At 47.5% G+C, this 25,347-nt stretch overlaps 1 protein-coding gene across 1 annotated transcript in view; it reads right to left on the reverse strand.

Annotated features, from left to right (window-relative positions):
* Nucleotides 1-819: 819 nt before the first annotated feature.
* The window catches only part of DHRS12 (dehydrogenase/reductase 12), a 33,872-nt gene continuing 9,344 nt past the window's right edge, over nucleotides 820-25,347 (reverse strand). The window contains 9 exon segments of the mRNA XM_046663863.1: nucleotides 820-937; nucleotides 939-999; nucleotides 1,415-1,517; nucleotides 2,703-2,814; nucleotides 2,961-3,059; nucleotides 4,354-4,415; nucleotides 19,374-19,448; nucleotides 21,041-21,103; nucleotides 21,106-21,145. Coding sequence (XP_046519819.1) covers nucleotides 860-937; nucleotides 939-999; nucleotides 1,415-1,517; nucleotides 2,703-2,814; nucleotides 2,961-3,059; nucleotides 4,354-4,415; nucleotides 19,374-19,448; nucleotides 21,041-21,103; nucleotides 21,106-21,145 — 693 coding nt within the window. The 3' untranslated portion in view covers nucleotides 820-859.

The following is a 25,347-nucleotide window of genomic DNA, read 5'->3' on the forward strand; positions in this document are numbered from 1 at the left end:
GCACAGATTCTGGAAGCATGCAAGTTGATGCTGGAGCTGTCAGGGTAATGTACTTGGGAGTAGAAGAGGCTGGGGCTCTCCACCGCCTGATGGAGCTCACCCTGGTCAGCAAACCCAAGCATGTCTCCTGTTAGGAAATGAGAAGAATCAAGAAGCTAGCCTCTCCCAACACCCCCGGCCTGTGTCTCCTGGTGTGCTTGGCTGAGAACATCCCCTTTGCGTTTGCAACAGAAGATTGCCAGACTTCCTCACATCTGTGCATCAGAGGCCTAGTCTGTGCCAAGTCTCCCAGCCAGGTCTCCGAGGGATGCCGCACGGCACCAACACACACCTCTTTCCGCGGGCGTGTGGGGGTAGCAAAAATTAGATTATGCAGTGTGTACTGTTGGGAAACCTGATATCTCCATTTAATGATAGAGTGCAGACAATTTTCCTCTCCCATAGACATGTATCAACAGCAGGGTTTTCAGGTCTGAACAGATTTCTTTTGTCCGTGTAGGTGTTCCATAATTTATTAACTCACTCCCCTTTCACCAGTGCTGCCAGGAGCAAACCCATTGTCCATATCTTTCATAATGTCTTACAATGAATTCCAAGGATGTATGTACAGATGTTAAGGCTTCTAATGAACTGGCTTTCAGAAAGGTGACAGCAGTGCATGAGAGAGCCTGCCTCCCAAAATGCCATGGCCAGGCCCAGCCTGTCTGTGCCTCAGTTTCCTCGTCTGTAAATGGGTGTGATAGTAGTGCTTGCCTCGTAGGGGCTGTGAGGACACACAAGTTAGGATCCAGACAGCACTGAGAGAAGCCCCTGGCACCTGGGGTGTACTGTGGGGTGTCTTCCATGGCTGCTGCTGTTTTTAGTTCCCTCCTTTGGGGAGGAGGAAGCCATAGGGAACCCAGGTGACCTGCCCGAGGTCATGGAGTTGGGATGGGCAGATCTGGAAGACAGCTCTGCCCTCCTTCCCTGCTGCTCCAACACACGGATAATTCCAGTTCTCTCCTCAGTGATTATTATTTACCTCTGTGCACTCATTATTTCCAGAAACCTGGGTGGCGGTGAGGTGGTCGGGGGCTGTCCCCAGCGGTCTCCTGCTGACCTCCCTGGGCCCCTGTCCTTTCCCCTCCCACCCAGGAGCGTGGTGTTCACCAGCTGTCCCCGTCCCGGGGCGCTGTGGCCAGGAGGCACCCCGTCCCTCGGCCATGCACATGGCAACCTGGAAACAAGAGCTCTGCCTGGGAGGAGAGGCAGCTCCCTCTCTAGTCCCTGCATCCCCTCTCGCATGGAGATGAAGCAATCCCTGAGTCCTCATTACTCTGGTTTTAGGTCATTCCTGGGGAGATGCAGTCCTGCGGCCACTCAGATATTTTTAGATGAAACATAAGCGGCATGGAAATTAAAGGCTGCGACCTACCTGGGGTGTCCACGCAGCCGGGCTGCATTCGTGAGGAGTGGACGGCCGGTGCCCTGTGGCCCAGCACGCTCAGGTCCCCACTCCCTCTGGACAGGGGTGAAGGCTGAACAAATGGGGGAGAAGGTGCCCCTTAGCGGGGAGGCGGGGGAGCCGGCTGAGGGCACCCAGGACGAGCCCATCCCCAGCCTGTCTGGGGCTTTGCCAGGTGCACAGACTTCACCCTTCATTTCACCTTCCTCTGAATCAGGTCTTTACCCGACCAGGTCCAACTAGAACCCCGTGCTGCCTCCTGCCCCCCACCCCGTAGGAAGTGCAAACAAGCAGAGAGGGCAGAACGTGAGAACAGGAACAGCAAACTGCCCACTGCCTGGGACTTCCCTACCCCTCCCCTCAGGAAATTAAACCCCTCTCGCCCAGATCTTCCTCTTTTACAATCACTTGTGCGACCCTCTTCTTTGCTATGCCCAAGCTCAAGCCCCCAGCGCAGGCCAGCACCATGAGGGTGTCCACTGAGATGTGAATTAACTCCTAGAGATGCTTAGAGAACACATGAGTTGCAAATTTAAAAAAAAAAAATCATTAAATACTCTACTTAAACCTCAGCTATATTGAGGCTGCTGCCCAGTCCAGGGCAGTTTGATCATGCTTTGTGAAGAACTCCATCTGGGCCTCATTTATGATGAGTGGGTGGTTTATTCCCATGTCCCCTGGGAAAATTATAAAGGACTATGGCTCTTTGAAATGTCCGGATTTTGAGTTAGGAGAAGTAATCTACCAGGATTTGGTCTGGGGGTGAGTGAAAAAAAGTGGGGCGTACCCAGGGCGCACAGGGGTTAGGGGCAGAGGTGGGGAGAGTGCCGGACACGGCTACCTGCTGAGGCAACACCACCAACAGACAAAGCTGTGGGCGCCGGCAGCTTCATAGTGAGGGAGCCCAACCAGGGGGATTTCAGGGCAAGAACTGTCTGTGTGGAGTATACAGCAGGCTTTTAAAAATAGCTGTTAACAAGCTGAGATAACGGCAGAACGACTACACTTTCTGTTAAGATCAGGCATGAGAGCTGGCACCCTGTCCCTTGTCCTTTTATTTCTTCAGAACTGAAGGAGCCCGCCCTTCCAGGTGAGCCCAGCGAACCCAGAGTTGTTCCTGTGGCATCTGTCTAGCCAGTGAGTCAGCCGGGGGTCTGCCCAGAGGAGCGAGGAGTGGCGTCGCCCCGTACTTCTATCTGAGCTGAGCAGGGCCCGGAGGCCTCTCTGGGCTCCTGTTTTGGTGATCACCGGCTCTCACCATTTTCTTGGTGGGCCTGAGAAACACCAAAAAGAAAGGTGGCCACTTCTGTGGCTTCTCGGAGGAGCACGCTGAAGGCCCACTGTGGTCTGAGCAGAGCCCTCCTCCACTCCTGATGGAGAGCGAAGATGTTCGCCAGGGAACATTTTCAGGTGCTGTGAATTACTAACATCCAGATTAATGTGTACCCCAGAATAAGCCTTCTTTGGATAAAAACCCACGTGGCACCTTAATAAAATGCAGTCTTGAGAAAACCACCTTACTTACTTGGTTTTGTGCAGAGACCATAGTTCCATTAAATGCTGTCCCTTCTCACTGTGGATCGTTGGTGCTCAATTCCTCCTGAGGAGACTGTTCCTGGCAATAAACATAGTGGAAATTTATAAACACAAGTTCGTTAACCCTCGCAGTCCCCTTCTCTGTCAAGCAGTGTATTAGTTTTCTTGTTGCTATTGCAACAAATGTCCACAAACTTAGTGGCTCACAACACCACACGTGTTCTCCTACAGATCTCGAAGTCAGAAGTCTGAAGTGGGTCGTCTGGGACTAAAATCCAGGTGTCCGCAGAGCAGCATTCCTCCTGGAGGTGATAGGGAAGAACCCATTCCTTGCCTTCTCCAGCTTCCAGAGGTCACCTGCACTCCTTGGTTTGTGACTGTGCCCCCCCGACCTCTGCTTCCATCGTCACATCTCCTCTGACTCTGGCCCTCCTTCCTCCATTTTATAAGGACCCTTGTGACTACATCAGGCCCACCTGGATAATGCAGGCTACTCTCCCCATCTCAAGATCTGCAACTTCATCACTTCTGCAAAGTCCCTTTTTGCCACATAAAGGTGACATATTCACAAGTTCCAGGAATTAGGACATGGATGGCATAGGGCAGGGGGGTAATTATTCTGGCCACCACAGCAGAGACTGTCACGCTTATATAAACTGGCTTCTTCCTGATTTCTCTGATTTGTGTCATTTTAGTCTATTAGGAGAGAACTGGCTCCATGAGCCTGCCCCTCCCATTCGAGCAGCGTGTTCTCCAGGACATGCCCCCACCCACTCCTGCCCTGCATGACTCCCACAGCTGCCCTGCTTTTCAGAAGCCTCCCTTCCCCGAGGCTTTGCCAACTCTGGCATGACCAGCCTTCAGTGAGGGCTGGGATCCTTAAAACAGATCTTTGCACGGTTCTGCCTCCCTTTTCACAGGGCCTTCATGGGCCATGCGTAGGCGGCAGCCACCCAGCCACGACAAGAGGCAGGAGTCGGGGAGGTGGAGGGGCCCCTAAGAGCAGGGGAGGCAGGATGGGGAGGGGCTTCCAGGAAGGCTCCGCGGCCAGAAGGAGCATGTGGGATCCCTGCCTGTGCGTCAGGAGCTCCTCAAGTGCATGTCATCAGGAACGAGCCCCAGGCTGACCCTCGTCTCGACCTGGACCCCTCCCAGCCTGCGTCAGCTCCTCTCTACACCTAGCTGGATGCTGTGCAGGCTGGCGCACTGCTGCCAGGTTCTTAAACCAAGGCCCATGGGACAGAATTTGGTTTTCCCTGTTGATGTGGACAGAATGGCCCCCTTAGGACAGTGGAAGCAGCATAGATAGGACCACCAACTTCCCATCGGGAACAAAGTCATTTACTTACAAACATCCCAAAAGGTCAACCCACCACTTTGGGGTCGTGTCCTTTCTCCAACGCAGGGCTCAGGGCAGTCGTGAGAATGTGCCCACCTGAAGAGGCACAGAACCTCCGTGAGGGTGGGGGAGCTCCCTGGTGCTGCAGGACCCTTCGTGTCGGTGACCCTGAGGAGGGGTGGTGAGGTGGGACCCGGTTACCCGCACCCCCCGGATGAGGCAAGCGGCTACCTGAGCTGCAGTGTCCCTCCTCTCTGAGGCTTTTAGTCCACAGGCTGTGACTGGCTCTGTGTTGCCATTGCTTGCCCCACTGTTCCTTCCTCCCTCTCATCGGTTTTCCTCTCCCCAGGACTGGAACAAAGATGCCTCAGAACCTCATGCACTGACTGAGAGGAAAAGATGTCCACCCCACAGGGAGGGAGACTCAAACTGCAGAACAGCCTAGGAGCCCACTTTGTGGGGGAAAAAATGTATATATACACATATGTTCATTATGTCTAGTCCGTGCATAGAAAAATATGAACAGGAAATATGAAAGTTAGCAACACTGTTGTGTCCCAAGGGTGGGATTAAGTAAAACATTGGCTTCCTTTGCTCTGCATTTCTGTACTGTTTGAACTGGAGTCTTTTTACAATGAGCATATAATTTTATGATGATTTCTGCAACCATAAAACATATATGTATAATATTTTTAACAAAATGAGAAAAATGCTGTTGAAGTGCATTGGACATGGAAAGATATTCACAATATATGGAATGAGAAGTTACAAAACGACAGGAACAACACAATTCCATTCTGGTGAGGAAAGATGTGGCGAAACAGAGAAAATATCCGCAAGAATAAAATTTGGTGGCCTAAAGTGTTAAAAATGCTTATTTCTGAGTGGTACAATTATTATTGCCACGTTCTTATGCCTATCTGTGTTTTTTGAAACAATGAACGTACAGTACCTTGTTTTAAGGGGAGGGGGGCGGTAAATTAAAACCCCTTACCACAACGTGAGGTGGGAAACAAGAGGTTGCCAGTGGCAGGTCCTGGGCTTTTTTCTGGACCACTCCTCGGACCTTCTGCTTGACCAACTCCACCCACCGCTCCGTGCCCGGCATCCAAGCTCACAGGAGCAGCCTGGCGTCACAGATGGGGCACTGGGGGGGCGGGGGTCTGAATTTGAGCCCTGGCTCTGGCACCTACAGCAGTGTGACCTTGGGCCAGTGGACGTGGCAACTTCAGACTTAGTTTCTTTACTCGTGAAAGGGAGATAATAGCCTGCCAGCCCTCTCCCAGGATCAGAGGCTTTTGTGGTGAAATAAAAATGTGTGTGGGCTGGAAAGCTCTCTGTGCACGTTGCTTGTTGTCATTTTATTTCTGTATTATTATTATTATTCAGTAATTAGTAATAATAGTAATTCAGAGTTGTGACTTTCATCCCAGACGGCAATCTGTCTTTGGAGGGACATGTCTCTCCAGTTTGTCCGCTAACAATTTGCCTTGTTAGTATTTGTGGATGTTTAACAGCTGTTCCCTTCCATCCAGTGGCCTTGAACACTTTCTTTGTATTCACTGCTGGTGGCTTTCTCTGTGATTTCATTTGCAAGAAGTAGAAAGGAATCCTGCCAAAAGCTGTCTGCCCTATCAGCAGCCGAGACGGATTGTTACAGACGGCTCCTCTGAGTAAAGGAAATGAAGCCGGGCGCGGGCTCCACGCGGCAGGCCTGCAGCCCCCTCCTTGGAAAGGTTGCTGCTTCCCTCGGGGTCACCTGCCCCGGAGCCCAGGAAGGCTGAGGGCTCGGCTTGCTCGCCCTCTGGCCCGAGCTGTGGGGGGCGGGGGGGGGCACCCTCTCTCCTCTCCCCGCAGATGGATGAGACCTGGGGTGAGCCTCTCCTCCCTACCCGGGGGATGGTTGTGTATTTTGTTTTCCACTTCAGCTTCTGTGAGAACACACCTGTATTGATTTAGATGTTAACAGACTCACCTGCAGGAGGATTAGCAGGGCCACTCACCCCTGCCGAATACGCTTCCCGAGGGCACAGCCAGGTGGTATGTGCTTTTTAAAAACTTCTGGAGAAAAAACACAGTTTTGGGCAACAAGCCTTCCAGGGCCTTTTCTATCATTTTAAAATCTCCCTCAACCCATGTCCACAAAATGGGCCCTTCCCCACCCTTCTCCCATTCCCGCCACCTCCTGAAGGAGCAGCTCCGAGACGTCACGTGCTTCTGTAGGCTTTTTGCCTCCTAGGCCACCAGCTGTATCATTCCAAAGAGCATACGTAACTCTTCACACGCAGCAAGCATTTCTCCTCCCTGAGAGGGAGATGAAGCATCTTTTTCGGGCCACAGGCGATTTATAATCTTCCAACCTCCCCACTGGCTTTCTGAGGCCCTTGCCACGTCCGCTCAGTGTTATTCAGGCCAGCAAAGAGTAACACAATAAAAATCTGCTAAAAAATAACAAATATATAACTAATGTGTGTGTATATGTGTGTGTGTATATATACATTTTTTATTAAAAGAGTTGGAATCAAGAGAATCCCAAAGAGCTTCAGTGACTTACCCAACTTCCCAGCAAGTTCATACAAAGTGGAAAACAGATGGCAAATTTCCCTTTCTTGAGTCATTAAATCACACCAAGTCCCAGCCGACACCACTGCCAACGGAGCAGGAATGAATCCCATTGTTTGCAAGTCACTGTTCCCTTAGCAGGAACTTGGTTCCAGGAGCTCCTTGCCTAGCTCATACAGATCCCACCAGGGCCTGCTGTTAATGCGTGAGCCAGTGTCACTCTCCTACCCCCAAACCCTTCAACATTCCAGGTTCCCAACCGAATTAAGCAAGAAACTCCTTGGCCAGGTGCGGTAGACTTCTCTTGGAGATGTGCCAACACTGCTCCCCTTAGGGGTGGGCTCCTCACTCTGTTTATAACAACAACAAACACATAACTGAGCCGTTACCCTGGGCCAGGCACTGTGTTTGTCCCACGTGGCCTTGAGCTCTCTCCCAAGAGTGTGGAAATGGGACCCTGGAACTGAGGGCAGGTAGAGGGACAATTATTTTTGTCCCAATTATTTTTGCTTTGATTCAGCAGTGCCATATGTGGCCCATGTGCCCAGAAGAGCAGAGACAGTCTGTCTGCAGAGGGGGAGAGAGCGAAGCAGTTGTGATGAGCGTCTGCGAAGAACAGTCCCAGAGAGACAGAAGTTTACCCCAGTTCCTCACAGCAATCCTGTCCTGTTCCCGACCTGCCCACAGCCCAGCTGTGCCTCCCGACTGAGTTCTGTGAGGGCTGCCCTTGCATCTCACCAAGAAATTATTTTTGTCTAGTTGGCTTGAGTGGGTTCCTGTTACTTGTAGCCAGACAACCCCAAGACCCTCGGCTCATCTTAGCTACACAGTCCCCCAGTTCTTCTGCGCTCATCAGCTCCTTTTAGAACGAGATTATCCCTGAGAAGGGGCAGGCAGGGCGTCATTGGAAACGGCCGACAGGTCCTTGGGTCATTCATATTTTAGTGTGAGCCAGTTCAGTAACCTCCTTTCTTCCAAGACTGACCAGCTACCGTCAGGAACATTTAGGGGATTCAGAGTTTTGATAAGAAGAAAAAAAAGGAGAAGATATTTTAGAGTACGGGCTCCCGGGGGACGGCAGTCCTGGGTGAAGGGAAGGTGCAGCTACTGGAAAATGTGCCGAAGGTTAGTCCTGCTCGCAGGAATCAGGAAAATCATTCATTAACATTACGACTCATTAGTGTTTTTAATTTACACAATGCCTTCCTTCCAAGGAACTCATTATGTCGATGGAGGTTCATTACGAGAAAGAGATTTGAGAGTGGAATTTATGTTGGACATAGTTTTCTAAATATGGCAACAAGGACCTTTATTACATGAGTACATGACTTGAAGCAAATCTCTCTATATAAGCTAATTAGGGAGGGATGTGAAACGGTGTCAAGCCTAGGTAAGGCTGAAGGAGAGATGGAGAGTACTCTTAAAGCATTACTAAAACCACGTTTCCACCCAAATATTAAATTCGCAGTGCTCCTGAAATCGTACGGTATCTGGGGTATGATATATTTTAATAGCATTAAAGTTAATTATTGTTTGATGAGAAAAATACATTGCAATTTTTACTTAAAAAACTGATAGAAGTTTCTATTAAGAAACCTTCAAAGCCAGCTTGAATTAAAGCCACTAGCCAGTGGGTATGTGCTCCCACCAAGTGTACTATCTGCTGGAGAAAATAATGTCCCTCCACCCCTGGGAAGTTACTGGTGTAGATTTTAAAGGTACAGACGAGCAGCCCTGGTGAATACTATGCGGTACTTCTCCATGTGTACAGTGGTCAGGGTGCATCAGATCTTGCCCTTTGCGCTCAACCTCAACTCATCCTCCTTTATCCAGCTCCAGTCACTCAGCAAGTATTTATCAAGGGCCTGCTAAACATCAGCCCCGGTGCTAAGCACTAGGGAGACTGTGAGGGCTCCCTGCCCTCATGGTATTTCCCAGGCATTAATAAGCATTAAGCAGATTATTATGCAATTAACTTACACTCACGGTTCAGGTAACTGCTATGATGGAAGAGTGTAGACTGTTATGAGTACATGGGGGTGGGTGGGGATGGCGTCAGGGCTGCATTAGCAATGAGGTGACATCGGAGCTAAGATTTAGAGGAGAGGCAGGAATAAGCTGGCAGAGCATTGGGAGAGGGCTGGGGATGGGAAGGAGATTGTTCCAGGCATGCAGCACAGCCTGTGCAAAGAGCCCTGGGGTTGGAGGGCTCAACCAAGGGTGGCTGAAGCTGAGTGAGCGAGCTGGAGAGTGGGGCAAGCTGAGGCTGGAGCCTCGAAGGCCAATGCCAATGATACTGAGCTTTTATGACACCAAGATGTGATCTGAAACAGAATGAAACAGAAGTGTAATTTTTAAGGATCACTCTGTCAGCTTTAGGGAGGAAGCCAACGATGTGGGGGTGGGGCACGAGTGGGCACCAAGAGCCTAGCATTACCACACTATATTACAGTACCCGAGGCGGCTTGGGCAGAGTGGTACCATGGAGGTGAAGAGAAGAAGACAAACCAGAGGCATGATATGGAGGCCGACTCAAAGGCACGATAATCGATTGGATGCAGGAGGTAAGGAAGGGGAAGTGAACAAGTGGGCGGACGGTCATGCCATCTACTGAGGTGGGGACAATTAGAGGAGGAGTAGACTGGTGAGGGAAGGTCAGGGTCTCAATTTTGGACATGTTGAGTTTGAGGTATTCGAGATATGGACTTGGAGCTCAGAAGAGAGATCTGGGCTGGATGGAGACCCTTGGGAGCCAGGGCACAAGGTGGCATTTGGGGCTGTGGACAGGGATGAGATCATTATAGAGAGAGTGCAGAGGGAGGAGAGGGGAGGGCCAGGATTGGGCTGGGATGGACTCCAACATTTAAAGGTCACGCAGAGAAACGGCATTTGGCTAAGGAGCTTGAGGAGAAAGGAGCAGAGACAGGAGAGGCTATGACTTAGCGGATGGAATCACAGGGCCCACACAGAGAGGGTCCCAGGTGAACGTGGACAACCGCGTCAAGTGCTGCTGAGGGATCGTGTAAGACGAGAATGGAGGCACGTCCTCTCGGTTTGGCAATAGGAGGGTCACAGGTGACCTCAGCTAGAAAGTCACCAGCGGTTGGGGAGAAAACCAGAATGGAGTGTGTTGCCAAGTGCATGGGAAGTGAGGAAATGAAGACAGAGGTTCGCTGTGAGGAGAGGAGGAAGAAGGAGTAGAGTGTGGAGTGGGGGGACCGACTTGTCCCAGCTTGTCCAGGATTCTCCTGGTTTCAGCACTAAAAGTCCTGTGTCCTAGGTACCCTCTTAGTCCCAGGAAAACCCAGATGGTTGGTCACCCCAAGGTGGAGTCTTGCAAAGTGTTTGTTCTTGTCTCTAGTAAACATGAGAATGGACATATGTGAACGCTAATGGGAAGGATCACCTGAGAGGAGAGGGGAGAGCCCTGGTCACCTGCCTGAGCCTCCACGTCACTCACTCATGGGTGACAATGCTGTCACTTCCTTGTCTTCCTCAGGCATCCAAGGTCTATGCCTCAGGGTGCTGCAGCGAAACCAGTGTTTCTGGTGCAAGATGTCTGCATTTCCTCCCTGCTGTGACATCCGAGGGACACTCTTGCGGAGGACACTTGGGATACAATGAAAGAGCCTGCTTTACAGCAGGGAGAACCCAATTGTGGGCACTGGGCCCTCACTCATTAAAAGCACAAAGGTGCTTAATTGGGATTTTGTTTTTAAAATTCCCCAAATGAGTGTCTGGGAGAGCTGCTGTGAACAGCACTCCTTTAAGAACACCCACCGAATCCCAGCCAGATGATCAGATAAGGTTCTGGGCCCACAGGCCAGAATGAGTTCCAGGCCCCTCACGGACTTCTTGAATTGGGGCCAGTGCTCCTTTGGCCAGGAGACCAGGAGAAGCGGTCCCCACAGAGCCCAGAGAGAGCTGGGCCCTGACCTGGGTGCTGCAGCAGCTCAGAACACATCCCCGCCCGAGAAATGGTGGGCAGGGCATCGTGGCCAAGGGGACTCAATTCTGGGAAGTTTTTGTGCCTCATCCAAAGCAGCCTTGATGACTGGCAGAAAACGAAAAGCCAAGGAGCACATGATCTCTGACTTTTGGGTTTATTCATTCTCTCTCCTTAGGAGGGCCGTACAGAGCTCCCCAGTGCAGTTTTAGACCATGAGCCTCCTCCAGGGCTCCAAAGTCTTCTATGGGTGGAGAGGGGCTCCTACTGGTGGTTTCAGGAGCTCCAGACCCCACCAGTCTCCCCTGTTGCCCGAAATCTGCCCTTCTGCCCCACAAACTATCAATCCTCTGGGTTAAAATGGGTTAAGAATGAGATGAGTAACGAGCTGGGACTTGCCCTAGAAGATATTAAAATGTACTGTGAATAATTAGAATAGTCTGGTTCTGACATAATAATTAATAGATCAGCAGAACAGACTAGAGCTCAGAGAAGAAACTTAACGAGAATTTGGTATATGATAAAGATGGCACCACAGCTCAAAAGATTATGCAATAAATAAGCAGCTGTGACACTGTTTATTAAAAAATATAAGGAGAGAGAGAGAAAGAGGGAGAGAAAGAGAGAAAGAAAGAGAGGCTCTTTACGTATACCAAAATAACTTTCAGATGGATTAAAAGGCTAAATAAGAGAAAATGTTATAAGAAAATAGGGGAGAAAAAAACCAAGTAGGTATTTAGAGTACCCAGAGATTTTTTTTTATGCCATACAAATGGATAACCCAATCTTAATGATAAATATACAGCCTGACTACATAAAAAATTTAAACTTCTGTGAGGCAAACCAAAAATAAAATTTAAAAGTAATTTGCTAAACTGCAGGGAGAAGGCACTTGTGATAAATATGCCAAAGAAAGTTTATAAATCAACACTTTAAAAGATGATGATCACAACAGAAAAATGGGCAAAGGACATGAACAGGCAATTTACAAAAGAAATACAAATGGCCATAAACAACCACCACCACCAAGTTCACCATCACTAGTTTTTTTTGTTTTTGTTTTTGTTTTTGTTTTTGTTTTGAGGAAGATTAGCCCTGAGCTAACTACTGCCAGTCCTCCTCTTTTTGCTGAGGAAGCCTGGCCCTGAGCTAACATCTGTGCCCATCTTCCTCTACTTTATATGTAGGACGCCTACCACAGCATGGCATGCCAAGCGGTGCCATATCCACACCCGGGATCCGAATCAGCGAACCCCGGGTCACCGAGAAGCAGAACGTGCGAACTTAACCGCTGCACCACCGGGCCGGCCCCTCACCATCACTAGTAACCAAAGAAACACAAAGAAAACTAGGATGCCATGTTTCATCTGTCAGTTTTGCAAAGATCATGCTTTTGAGAACAACAGGACCCAGAATTTGTTAGGAAGAGGAGAAAAGGGCACTTTGAATGCTGGTGGGAATATAAATTGCTAAATTTTTTCTGGAGGGCAATCTGGTTAATGTCCATGAAGGGTCTTGAAAATGCTCACATACTAGGTCCCTGTAATTTCACTACTAGGAATCCACGCTAAGGGAATAGCCAAAGATGTACACAAAAATGTATGTACAAAAGTGTTCATTGTGGAGTCATTTTCAATAGTGGGAAATTGGAAACAAGCTAAATATCCCACAATAGGAGATTAATTAAATAAATTATGGAACATTCATTCAATAGAATATATTATTAACAGAAATAACATTTTAAAGGATACTTAAGGCCATGAGAAAACATTTATAATGCTAAATGGAAAAACACAGGACTCAGAATGATATATACAGTGTGGTTCCAATTGGGAGTAGGGGACATGCATAGAAAAAGTCTTAGAGAAAACAGACCAAAAATGTTAATAGTGGGTTATACTTTAACGACGGAATTACAGGCGAGTTTTCATTTCTCTTCTATATTTTTATTTCCTTCTTTTCTAGATGAATATTCATTTGTTTTATGATTAGAAAAATAAATGCTCTTGAATAAATAACCTCCTCTCCTATCCCGCTCCCCACCATAAAGTCTTAAGACGGCACCTGCTAAAATGAGCATAGATCCCTTGAGTCACTTAGCTGTGATCTAGGACCCAGAAAGGAGTGGGCCCCAAAAGAATGAGAGAAAGGAGACCAATATTCGGAGGGAGGGGAGAGGGGAGGATGAGGAAGGGAAGTGGGAGTGGTCCAGAATGTAGAATGCTACTGAAGCCACGCTGGCCTTGCTGGGGCCCTGATGACACTCCAACATCCATTAATTCACTTGTTTGAAGAGATCAGAGGGGACTGGGCACCTTGGGGGCCGGATTCCAAAATGAGAGAAGGAAACCTAAGAGAGACCACTGATACGGCTAGATGGCAGCCCTCTCCTTCTCTCTCTCTCTCCTTTCTATCTTCCTCTCTCCTTTCCTCTCAGTGGATTCTTAGGGGATAGGTGGTACAGAGAAAATTCTAGAAAATGATAGGGATGGAGGAACAATGGGAACACCCATGATGCACTGGGGTTGGCTGTTCATCTTTTCTTTTGCAACTACTGCCTGCTTCCCAGCTTTGCCCAGAACTAGATGGGCTTTCAAGAAATGTGAAACCTCACTCAGGTCAAGGATCTCTCATGGGCCCACCTTTCCTCACCCCAAGAGGCTCTCCTGTACTGAAAGGCTGCTGTTCTCTCCTCCCACAGCCTTTGTATTCTCCGCTATCCTTGGAATATGGAAGGGCCTTTCCCCAGCCCCTGCACCGCACAGCATGGAGGGGATCTCTGCATTTATTCCTCTCCAATGGGTACTTTTGAGCACCTATGATTATCAGGTAGGGTGACCTGTGCTCAGAACTGAAGAGGACACAGTGTCCCTTCTAGGAGCTCATTGATTACAGAGGGAGGGCACCTAGAAACAGTCGTTATCAATAACCTGTTTACTAAGACATGGACTCACCACATGCCAAGCATCGTGCTGAGAGCTACAATGCTTTCCTTTTTTTCTTTTTCTTAAATATATATCTCTCTACTTACAGTAAAATTCTGTGTGTGTGTGTGTGTGTGTGTGTGTCTGTACAGCTCTATGAGTTTTGACAAATGCATAGGGTTCGGGAACTGTGCATTACGTTGTAGTGCGATTCAGAAGAGTTACATCACCCCAAATATTCCCTCACAGTCACCTATTCCCTTGTGGTCACACCCTCCTCCCACCCCTCGCCCCCAGCAGCCACTGATCTGTTCTCAGGCCCTATAGGTTCGCCTTTTCCAGAATGTTATATAAATAGAATCATACAGTATGTCTCCTTTTGAGTCTGGCTTGACTTTTGCCAATGCATTCAAGAGTCATCCACGTTGTGGCAAACATCAATATTTTATTCCTTTTTATTGCTGAATAGCATCCTGTTGTTTGGAAGTACCATACTTTAACCATAGTTTATTCACCAGTTGAAAAACATCGGGGTTGTTTCCAGTTTGGGGCGATTATGAATAAAACAAGCTGCTGTAAACATTTGTGTGTGTGTTTTTGTGTGAACACAAGTTCTTTCTCTTGAGTAAATAACTTACAACTCTTTCTTTAATCTTCACCTCTAGCCTATAAAAGCATCATTTATCCTCATTTTACAAAATGGGAACATGAGGCTTGGGGAGGTTTAAGCAATTTGCACATAGTCATAGAGCTGGAGGAACTGGACCCAGGCCGTGGACCCAGTCAGTAGACCCAGAAGGTCAGCTCAGTTCAGCCAAAGAGGATGAGCTCCTCCTAAGGGTCAGGCAGGTCTTCCCTCAGGGATCCATGCTCTATGCAAGAAACCCATTGATCAACAGGTGATTTCTATTGTGCTTAGACTCACAGAGCCAAGAGGAGGAGCAGCGATCAAGCTCCAGGCTGGGGTGTGCCCAGCTGAGTCACAGAGGAGAAGTGAAAGTGGGGACATTCCAGGCAGAGGAGCAGCCGGGACAAAAGTGTGGAGGCATGTTCCAAACTGCTAGGGGCATGTTCCAAAACTAACGGGCTCACAGGCAGAGGAACCACGTAGGGAAATGATGGGAAGCAGTTTGGACAAGTAGGTGGCTGGGGTATAATAATAAAGGACTTCAATTCCAGGTTAATGGATTTGGATGTTAAAACAGTATTAGCTGTCATTTCTACAGTACTTATATTTCCTAGATACTGTGTCTCTCTGGGAATCTTGAAGGTTTATGCACTGGATGGAGGTCTTAGGAGCAAAATGGTGTGTGGGTAAAGCTCAGGGTATAGGTGATTGACAAGTCAGAATGCCTGGCACCAAACATAGTGTGTAAGGAAACAGTCTACCCTGGAAGCACTGTTCCTCTAAGGCTTCGTACCCTAGCTCCCTCCTGGATGACAAGAGGACTTACCATATGGTTACTGAAGTTGTTTATGTGTCTAAGTCCCCCACTAGGCCAGGAGTCCCTTTAATCTCTGAATCCTCATCACTGACCACAGTGTCTGGCGTATAGTAGGCCCTCTATAAATGTTTATTGAATAAAGAAGGCATTTTGTGTATTAAATATTTTGGATAATAAATAACTATCACATCAAACTCAGATGACCCTTTTCCAAAGAATTAGAATATAATAAAATTGACCTTGTGGGAGATTATCATTCAACAATATCCACCCCCTCTTCCCCACCTCCATGGGCAGAGTATGCTTCCCTCATTCTTGATTTGGGGCTCTTTGAAATGACTTGCATTGGTCAATTGCATGTTAGCAGACGTGAATCAAGCTGGGGTGGGAAATGTGCTTGCACACTTGGGCTTCTGCCATTGCCATTGGAGCATACTCTGGCCAACCTAACAGTTGAAGGAGGATGCGAAAATGCAAAACACGATCCACATCCAACTTGTTGCTTAGAGACACCCCTCTGAGCTCAGCTGAGAATAGCCACCCAGCAGACTTGCATAAGAACCAGCAAAAAATACATGTTCAGCATTGTATGCCTCTGAGATTTTGGAGTTTTGTTATATAGCCACAGCTGTCAGATACAACCCTATCCTGGAAATGCACCAGCTATGATTTCGTTGTCCTTTGTCTAGGAAGGTGAGTCACAGAGTCTAGTTTCAGACTACTTCTGACCCTCAGTCTCCTTGTCTGTGAAATTTGTCAAGTTATGAGGATTGAATAAGATAATCCCAGAAAAAACACTTGGTGCAGCCCCTGGCACATGGGAAGTGCTCAGCATGTGCTATTATTATTATTATGATCATTATTATTATTAAAATATTTCTGGACCTTGGGTCCCTGCTTTATACAGGAGTTGTCATTGGCTGTGGGGATATGCCAGTGAGTAGAGCTCCAAATAACAGAATGTCAAGTGACAGAACATTTACTGTATACTAATATGTGTCCTTCCAAAATGACCTAAACTGAACTCCCCCACCTTCTGCCAAAGAGCTGAGGCACCACTGCTTGTTTATTACAGTCTATTAATTGATGACGCAGCTGTCCTGGAGGAGGTGGAATCAGTGTCTGCGTCTTGCGTCCTGTGGCGTGAGCAAGGCTAAGATGTGGGTGAGAGTTTTAATCCGAGAGCGCTCAGGCTGTGGCAGGCTGCCAGCAGAGCACTTAGCACAGCCTCTCCTCCCCTCCCACCTGTCTTCACTCCTCGCGGACTCTCAATGCCACTGAATGCTAACAGGCAAAATGTATATGATTTGAGAAGACCCAAAAGGCGCGGTGAGAACAGCACCAAACAGAATCTGTCTCCTGAGATACCAGAATCTCTCCGCGCTCCACCCACCCCCACAGAATGTTAAGAATTATTTCCAAACTTCATCTAATTCATATACTATGATATCTCCACAAACAGCCATGTGCAGGCATGGGCTCTGACGATATCTCACATTTAACTAATCTCCAGCTTCCAAACCCCTAGGATCTGGTGATAAATTCTGCAAATACTGGTGTCTGTCCCGTCCTCTGAGTGTCTGGAACCTACTGAGGTTTGGTTGCGAATTATTGGAAATGTTTCTAAAGACTCAACTGAATCTTAGAAAACAGAAAACAACCTATCCCACATTACATAATCGGGCCAGGAAAACGTGTTTCATATTAGAACGGCAGCCAGCAATTTCCTAGGACTCAGACAGAGGTCTGGGTTGTTCATCTGGCTCTAGACCTGCTTAAGAATGACAATATTTTAACCTCTCTGTGTCTCCTCATCTGTGAAGCAGAGACACATTAAGCTGCCCCCTCCGTCACCGACATGCCTCTTTGTATATTGTGCTGTGTCTCTCACTCCAGAGAGGATGAATAAATATCAAAGCATGAGAGTTATTATGCTTCTCAGAGAGGTTGGGAAGATCAATAAAATGTTTCCAACACAAATAGGAAATGAAAATGAAGGCATATCAAGGTCCTTAGGAGCAGACTGGATGCATACAGAAGTACAACATAACCAGCCATGTAATCAAAGAGTCAGTCCCCTCAGAGGCTATCACATCTGTCCACATTCTCAGTTCACGCAACGAGTCCCAGATGGCCCTCTAAGTAGCACCTCCAGCCCATCCTCCTCTGGCATGTCTGGTCACTCCCCTCCCAGTGCTCCCTTAGCACTTATTTCACGATGATACAATGATGAGTTTGAGGAAGCAATGGCAGAATCGCATCCTGGTTACGAACTTGGGCTGTGGAGGCAGGCAGACTTGAGTTCAAATTCTGGCCCCTCCACTTGACCTTGGGCAAGTGATACAAGCTCTCCCAATTCTACTTTTCTCATCTGTAATGAACAGGTAGGAACACCTCCATCATAGGGTCATGAGGGTTAAGTGACATATATACAACACCCACGAGGGCCCAGCACGCAGCAAACCCCCACGAGAATTTTGCAGGATGGTGGATAGGTGGGTGGGAAAGCAGCCAAGCTGGCTTCATCCTGCACAGTCCCACAGGTGCTGTGTCTCTAAGGGCCCTGCATTCGGTTTAATGCTCTGTTGTCACTGTATTGAAATTCTTAATAATTTTTGAATACAGGGGCCCCACATTGCTGTTTGGCACTGGGCCCCACAAATCATGAAGCCAGTTCTGCTGAGCAGCCACTCTAGGAGTCTTTGCCATCCAACCGAGATAGAAGGCAAATCCCTGCATGCCCCCACATTTGGGTACTTTTGGGACTTTTGGCAATGATACCACATTTGGAGCAAAATCAAAGATGGAAATACTTGAAGCAAATCTGCACCATTTCATAGCACACTTCCAGGTATTGGTTTTAAAAAATGCACCCTCACCACCAAGGAGAAAGTTTCTTCCCCTCTCCTGATGTTTCCTTCCTCGTGGACAGAATGCAAAGAGTGTGATGCTGTCCTCTCTCAACCCCTTCTCCCTCCATCTAGGCAGGTGGAGGGCTTACATAATCAGTTGAGTCAATCTGGAACAATCAGCTGTGCATGCTCAGCTCCGTTCCCGCTTTCCCCTATTCCTGGGGAGGAGATGGTGGTGGCTGTCCTAGGCCAGCCAACAAAGTAAGTGAGTCTGTCTAATTCTGGAGTTTGATGTTAAGGAACCCATTTGGCTCAGACTGAGCCATGCCCTTCAACTAGTCTTACCAGTGAGAGCAGTGATATTTTGCTATTATTCCATTGTCTTACTCCTCAGTTGGTTCAGTTCTTGGGTGAGAAGAGGGTTGTTATTTAATGGACACCCTCAACGACCCCAACAACCACATGAACCCCTGCCATCCACCCTGTGACTCAGGACAATATTTAATTAAAATGCCCCATTAAAACCTTAACTTACTGCAAGCAAGTGGTATAGATACTGGGGAGAATCTTAGATTCCTTGCCTCTCCCAGGTGAAAGGCACTGAAATAATCTACTCCAGACCCCTAGGTTCAAGGAGAAAATCTAAGGTTAAAAGCCTGGTACCTTGGTTCTCAAATTGAGTGTGCATCAGAGTCATCTGGAGGGCTTTTCAGAACACAGATTTCTCTGCCCCATCCCAGAGTTTTGGATTCAGTAGATTTGAGGGTGAGGCCCAAGAATGTGCATTTCTACCAAGTTCCCCAGTGATGCTGATACTGCTGGTCGAGGAAGATGAATCTGAGAACCACTGGCCTGGTGTAAAATCAGTCGGCCTGTTAGCACAGAGCAGGACCGAGAATCCAGGTGTCCTCTGTTCTGGCTGAATGCCCTTGTTGCTCCACCTTCTTGTCTCATGGTTGTGCCTTCCTCAGTTCTGCTGGAAGTTCCCTTGGCTACAGTTTTCATATTCAAGTTCATCTCACTCTCCACCTGGGATGAACTTGCTCTGCTCTCCCAAATAATTCTATGATGAGCCTTGAGCTTCCTAGAAAATAATGCTTTAACAATACAAAGTATTTCTGGCACTAATACACATTATGAAAAACATGACGAGAGAGAGTGTTCTATGAAGAAAAATGAATGTAGTGAAGGATACACTTAAAGCAAATGCAATCACGCCAGGGAGCAAGAACCCAAAAGGTTGATCCATGTTTCTGATCCTTCTATGGTGTCATCTATGTCTGGTTCTTTTGCCAAACACAAACAAGAAAACTGCTTACACTTACCCACAGTCTTGGGAGCCAAGTTTTTTTCAAGTCCATCTTCTGTGAGCTCTCTTTTATTGACTATGCATTATTGATCTAGAAATTACAATTATGACTTCAAAAAACAAGGAAAACAGGGCCAAGGGATCAGTTCCCAAACTCCACACCCCCACCGCCTTCACCAGCCCCGCATCAAGTGAGGGTAATTCTGCCCAACTGTCCCTTCACTCCAAACCCCGTCCAGGAAAATCTCACTTGTGCTGCAGGCTCAGCCACAGAACTATGCAGAGATCTCTAATTACAAGGACTTGGCGGGCAACCTAATTCACAATAAAATGCTCTGGGAATTCGCCTAGACCAGCGCTGTCCAATAGAAAGAATGTCATTTTAAATTTTCTTGAAAGTAGCCACATTGAAAAGGTAGAAAGAAACAGGTAAAATTAATTTTAATACTATATTTTATTTAATTCAATACATCCAAAATAGTTTCATCTCAACACATAATCGATATAAAAATATTAATGAGGGGCCGGCCCTGTGGCCAAGCAGCTAAGTTTGCACGCTCCGCTTTGGCGGCCCATGGTTTCGCCAGATCAGATCCTGGGCGCTGACCCAGCCCCACTCATCAGGCCATGCTGAGGTGGCATCCCACATACCACAACTAGAAGGACCCACAATTAAAATATACAACTAGGTACTGGGGGCTTTGGGGAGAAAAAGGGAAAAAAAAAGATTGGCAACAGATGTTAGCTCAGGTGCCAATCTAGGAAAAAAAAATATTAATGAGATAGTTTATTTTTTTCACACTAAGTCTTCAAAATCAGCTGATCATTACACATACAGTACATCTCAATTTAGACGAGCTACATTGCAAATGCTCCATAACCATACTGGACAGTGCAAGACCAGACCTTGGCCCAAACAGACATTTTGGAGCACGTTAGAAACTACTTAGATAGAAAAGCAGCTCAGCTCAAAATGGGGTCTCTGGGAGGAACAGACAGGCACCATCCCACCTGGGTCCTCCTGGCTTTCTGTGGAGTTCTGACTGTTACTAAAAGATTTGCGTGTCCACAGCAAGTGTTCTTTTGGACTAAGCTTCTTATTTTTGTTTTTCCCTGAGCCTCTGATTTTAATATACCACTTCCCAAATCTACAGAGCTCAGGAATACAGATATACAAATCAATTTTGTTTTTTTGGGGAGGAAGATTAGCCCTGAGCTAACTACTGCCAATCCTCCTCTTTTTGCTGAGGAAGACTAGCCCTGAGCTAACATCCGTGCCCATCTTCCTCTACTTTATATGTGGGATGCCTACCACAGCATGGCTTTTTGCCAACCGGTGCCACGTCCGCACCCGGGATCCGAACCTGCGAATCCCAGGCCACCGAGAAGCCAAAATGTGTGAACTTAACTGCTGCGCCACTGGGCCAGCCCTAAATGAGTTTTTGAAAAACAGAACATCCTCATCCTCCCACAGTACCTACCCAGTGGATGGTCCCTTCCTTTCCCCAGAAATCTAACCAACATGCTGTTTAGATTGAATCCAACAAGTAAACTTGATTACATGAACAAGCCTCACCATAGAAGATTCTAAGATGTTGGCATAGAGATCCACAAACGTATATATCAGTGCACATGCACATAGATGAGAAATGTACACACATGAGATTTATCCTCTACTTACACTTATAAAGCTTACCAGAACATTGAGTTTATGTTCCTGATTGAAATTTTCCACAAATTTCCAGTTTTCTTGGGATCAGACAAGTCCACAATGTGCAGAAAGATGTTCTAAACTAGAAAACAAAAAAAGTTGTAAAGCTTTGTTAAAAAAAAAAAAAAAGATATAAGCAGAGGCCGGCCCCACAGCATAGTGGTTAAGTTCGGCGTGCTCCACTTCAGCAGGCCAAGTTCATGGGTTCGGATCCCAGGTGTGGACCCACATGCCGCTCATCAAGCCATGCTGTGGCAGTAACCCACATATTAAATGGAGGACGACTGGCACAGATGTTAGCTCAGGGCTAATCTTCTTCAGCAAAAGAAAAAAAAGAATAAAATACTAGTACATGGTTTTAAAAATCAAAAAGTTTGGAATGATACAAAATCAAAGTAACAGTCTCATTTCTCAGAAGTACACCATTGCTCACAGTTTCTTGTGAATCATCCAGAAATATTTTAAGCACATACAATATTTATAGGCATTACATATTATATATTTAAAGCATTATACATATATAAAAAATATATGTGTGTATGTATGTGTGTCCTTTTCCATATAAATAAGATCAGACTATACCTGGTTCTATATCCTTCTTTTTCACTTAACAATATGTTTTTGGAGATTTTTTTTGTTGTATATAAATCTATCTTTTAATGGATACATAACATACTTTCGCATGGATGTGTCATCGTTTCCTGCTGCCAATCATTTAGGGGTTTTTGTCAATATTTTGCTCTTAAGACAATTCCTAAGGCACATTATAACTATAAGATGACAACTTCCTCTGTGACTCAGTCCTTGTTTATGACGCTCATCAATTCCTGCCTTGTGATACAGTTATCTCTGGATGCAGCTCCCTCCCCCAGTAGACTCAGAACTCCTTGATGGAGGAGCCATGTGGAATACCCCCCTTTTCCTTTATGGGGTTCGCACAGCCATACACGTAAGTGACACAATGTATCTCTGTCCCCAGCACACGAATCAGACTTGTATCCTCAGTCTCTAGTGAACGCAAGGATACCCCACTGAGCTCCGCCAGGCGTCAGTGACTTATCACCCACCCAAGGCAGAGATTTCTGCTGCTGCAGGGACCTGAGAACTGAATCCACAGGCAAGATGCTGAGCAACAGCCACAATTCCTTGGATAAAGCAGAGAGTTCAGTGCCCTGCCTCAGTTTCCCCATTAATCGAGCCATAGAACCCAAGGCTGTAGTCAGAATTTCTTTCTACTGATCTTAAAACATTGTTTTTTCACCCTGAGACAAAGGCTCAGAGAATGAGAAAACAGAAGCAACCCCACGTTTTCGTGACTCAGAAGGTCTGTAGTCAGCTTGAATACCATATTCAGCTTAAGTCTGACACAACTGAGTGTTCCTCCACCTTCAAGGGATAGGAAAAGCATTGTCTGTACAGGACTACACTCTTTTAAAAAGACTCTGAAGGTCCTCGCCCAGCCAGAGCGGACACAGGCTGCTGACTCACTCCTGGGCCGGCCCTGAGCCTCTACCCACGATGGCAAACTGAGTTTAGACCCTGATCCTTTCATCTGACACCTTCCCCTAACCAGCCCCAGACGCCCTCCCACCCAACAGTGCTGTGTGATCACACAAAATCCAGGTTCAAAAACCAACAAAATTCAAGTGAACTAGACTCAGTTCCACTTTGGACATTCTACAACCTGCTTGAGCTTTCTAGGAGCACCCGAGGTGTCTCAGAATTAAAAAGAGGTAGGGAAGACAGAATCACCGTTCTAGACAAATCAACCACGGAGCCTGGTGAAATGAAGTATCATGAAAAGGGCAAGGAGATCATCTCTCTCCCTCTAGGAGAAAACAGGGAGCCAGAGGGCACCCAGAAGGAGAAGGCAGCAGTCAGCTGTGATCAGGAGAAGGAACCAGGAGCAGGCATATGTGTATAAAGATCCCCAATGTGCTGGTCCACACATGACAAGGCTGGCCCTAGGAGCACTAGGCCCCACTGTCCTCACTCTTTAAACCCTGGGGTACAAGTGCGGTTATTGAGATGGGACAAAGATCAGCAGGGCTCCTTTCTGTGGACGAGATACCATCTAGCTGCTGTGGGGCCCAGGACTCACGAGGTGACATCATGGGAACCCCTCTACCAACGTCAGAGGGTGAGTGTGATGAGCAAATGGGAAACAGTGGATGAATGTGCCCTCAGGAGTAGAAACCACCATGTAGGTACAAGGTGGTAGTTAATATTCATGTTGAGTACTGGGGAAGCTAACTCAACCATTCTCCACAAGCTGGAATTCCATGTTGGCCTGGGAGAGCTGGAGAGTGGAAACGCCTGTTTTTCATCTTGGTGCTTTGATGTTGACGGGGTCAATCCCCACAAGACATAGGGCACATTGACAGCACCTTCCAGCCACATAGGGAGTGTGGCAGGAGTTAAATGTTGCCTGGGTACTGTAGCTCTGTGATCTTTCTCCTCAAAACCCATTGCTCCAGTCTAATCGATGAGAAAAGCATCAGACAAACCCCAATTGAGGGACAGTATACAAACCACCTGACTGGTACTCCTCAAAACTGTCAAGGTCATCAAAAACTAGAAAAGTCTGAGAAACTGTCACAGCCAGGAGGAGACTAAGGAGACATGACGACTAAATGTAATGTGGGATCCTGGTTGGGATTTGGGAACAGAAAAAGGGCATTGGGTGAAAACTAAGAAAATGTGAATGGACTTTAGTTAATAATCATGTATCAATATTGATTCATTGGTTGTAACAAATGAATCATGCTGATATAAGGTGTTAACAAAGGAAAAATCTGGTATGGGGTAAATGGGAACTCTGTACTATTTTCACAACTTTTCTGTGCATGTAAAACTATTCTAAAATTTAAAAGGTTATTTTTTTTTTTAAATGTTGCCCAAGGAGATAACTGCCAGACAAGTGTGGTGCCCTTCTATCCAGGCGGCTAGATGGTAATGAACTACAACAAGAAGCTTGAGGAGGGTCCACTCTGACTTTCTCCCCCAGGTCCATGGGGAACATTGTGCCAGAGACAGTGGGCTGGTGAGCAGGGAGCCTGCTCTGTGACAACAAGCACTCTTCCCCCAAGCTTGGGGCCACACACGCCCCCTCTAGAAAGAGCACCTTGGCAGGACAGTCCACACACCTGATCTTACCAAGCCAGTGTGTACGAGCAGCTGATTCCCACGTGACCTTGAGCCTTCCTGGGGGCCCAGCTTGCCTACGCTCACTTGACTCAGCTGGCCTGCCACTCACTACCCCCAGGCCCTCCTGCCCAAGGGACCATTGCCCTTCGATGTCCACCCAACCACGCAGCCAGGACCAGCCCCTCCAGTGTCCTCACTGCTCTGCCTCACACCTCTCGTGCTTCTGGGAGCATGCCAGTTTCCAGCTCCCATGGAGGCAGGGCCAAAGCACTGATTAAAGAGAACTAGGGAGCTCGAAGCAGAGAACGTAAGGTTGGGAGTGGTAATAATATTAGTATAAACAATACCAATAACACCAATAATAACAGCTTCTCCTACTGATTGAGAGCTATACGTTCTATGATACCCTGAACTTCCCATGTCTTAGCTCTTACCACGTTAAGTCAGTCAGCATCTAACAGAAACTTCTTTCAATAGAGGGAATTAAATGCAGGGATAAACCTGGTTTCCCAGGGTATGAAACGAGAGGAGAACTGCACTGGGACTGGAGACGTCTCCCAGAGATCAGTAACAGCAGGAAGCTCCTGGCAGCCCTAGGCTGAAGGAACAACAGAGGAGGTGGTGTGACCTCGGCCCAGGAACCATGGTGGCCACCAGCAGGAAGCACCAAACAGGAAGTCCCCTGGCCACTGCCAGGGAAGCCAAATATCCTGTTTCCCGCTTCGTCCCACCTACGGATCTTCCTCCAATACCCCCATTGGCCAAACTCAGCTAGAAGCCCGCTGAGATGGGAGCTGCTGGGTCCACACCATCTGCTCCCCCACCCACCCCCCAGTGTGGTTCCGAGCTGAGCAGGCAGGCCCAGGGCGGCCCACATGCTTCACTGAAAGTGCCTGTCAATCACTTGACTCCCTCCAAGACTGTAAGGGGCTGTATCTGTCTCTCCAGCTCCCAGCACACTGCCTGACGTATGGTCCATACTCCACTATATGTTCAGAAATGAATAAAATAACATCACCCTTATTTTTCAGGTGAGGAAACTGACGTTCGGGGAAGCTAAAACATTGCCCAAGCTCACAGGACTAGCGGATGCAGAACCAGGACTCAAATCAGAGCCCAGCTCCTTCCTACA

The sequence above is a fragment of the Equus quagga genome, chromosome 6 (genome assembly GCF_021613505.1).
Source record: "Equus quagga isolate Etosha38 chromosome 6, UCLA_HA_Equagga_1.0, whole genome shotgun sequence".
NCBI lineage: Eukaryota > Metazoa > Chordata > Mammalia > Perissodactyla > Equidae > Equus > Equus quagga.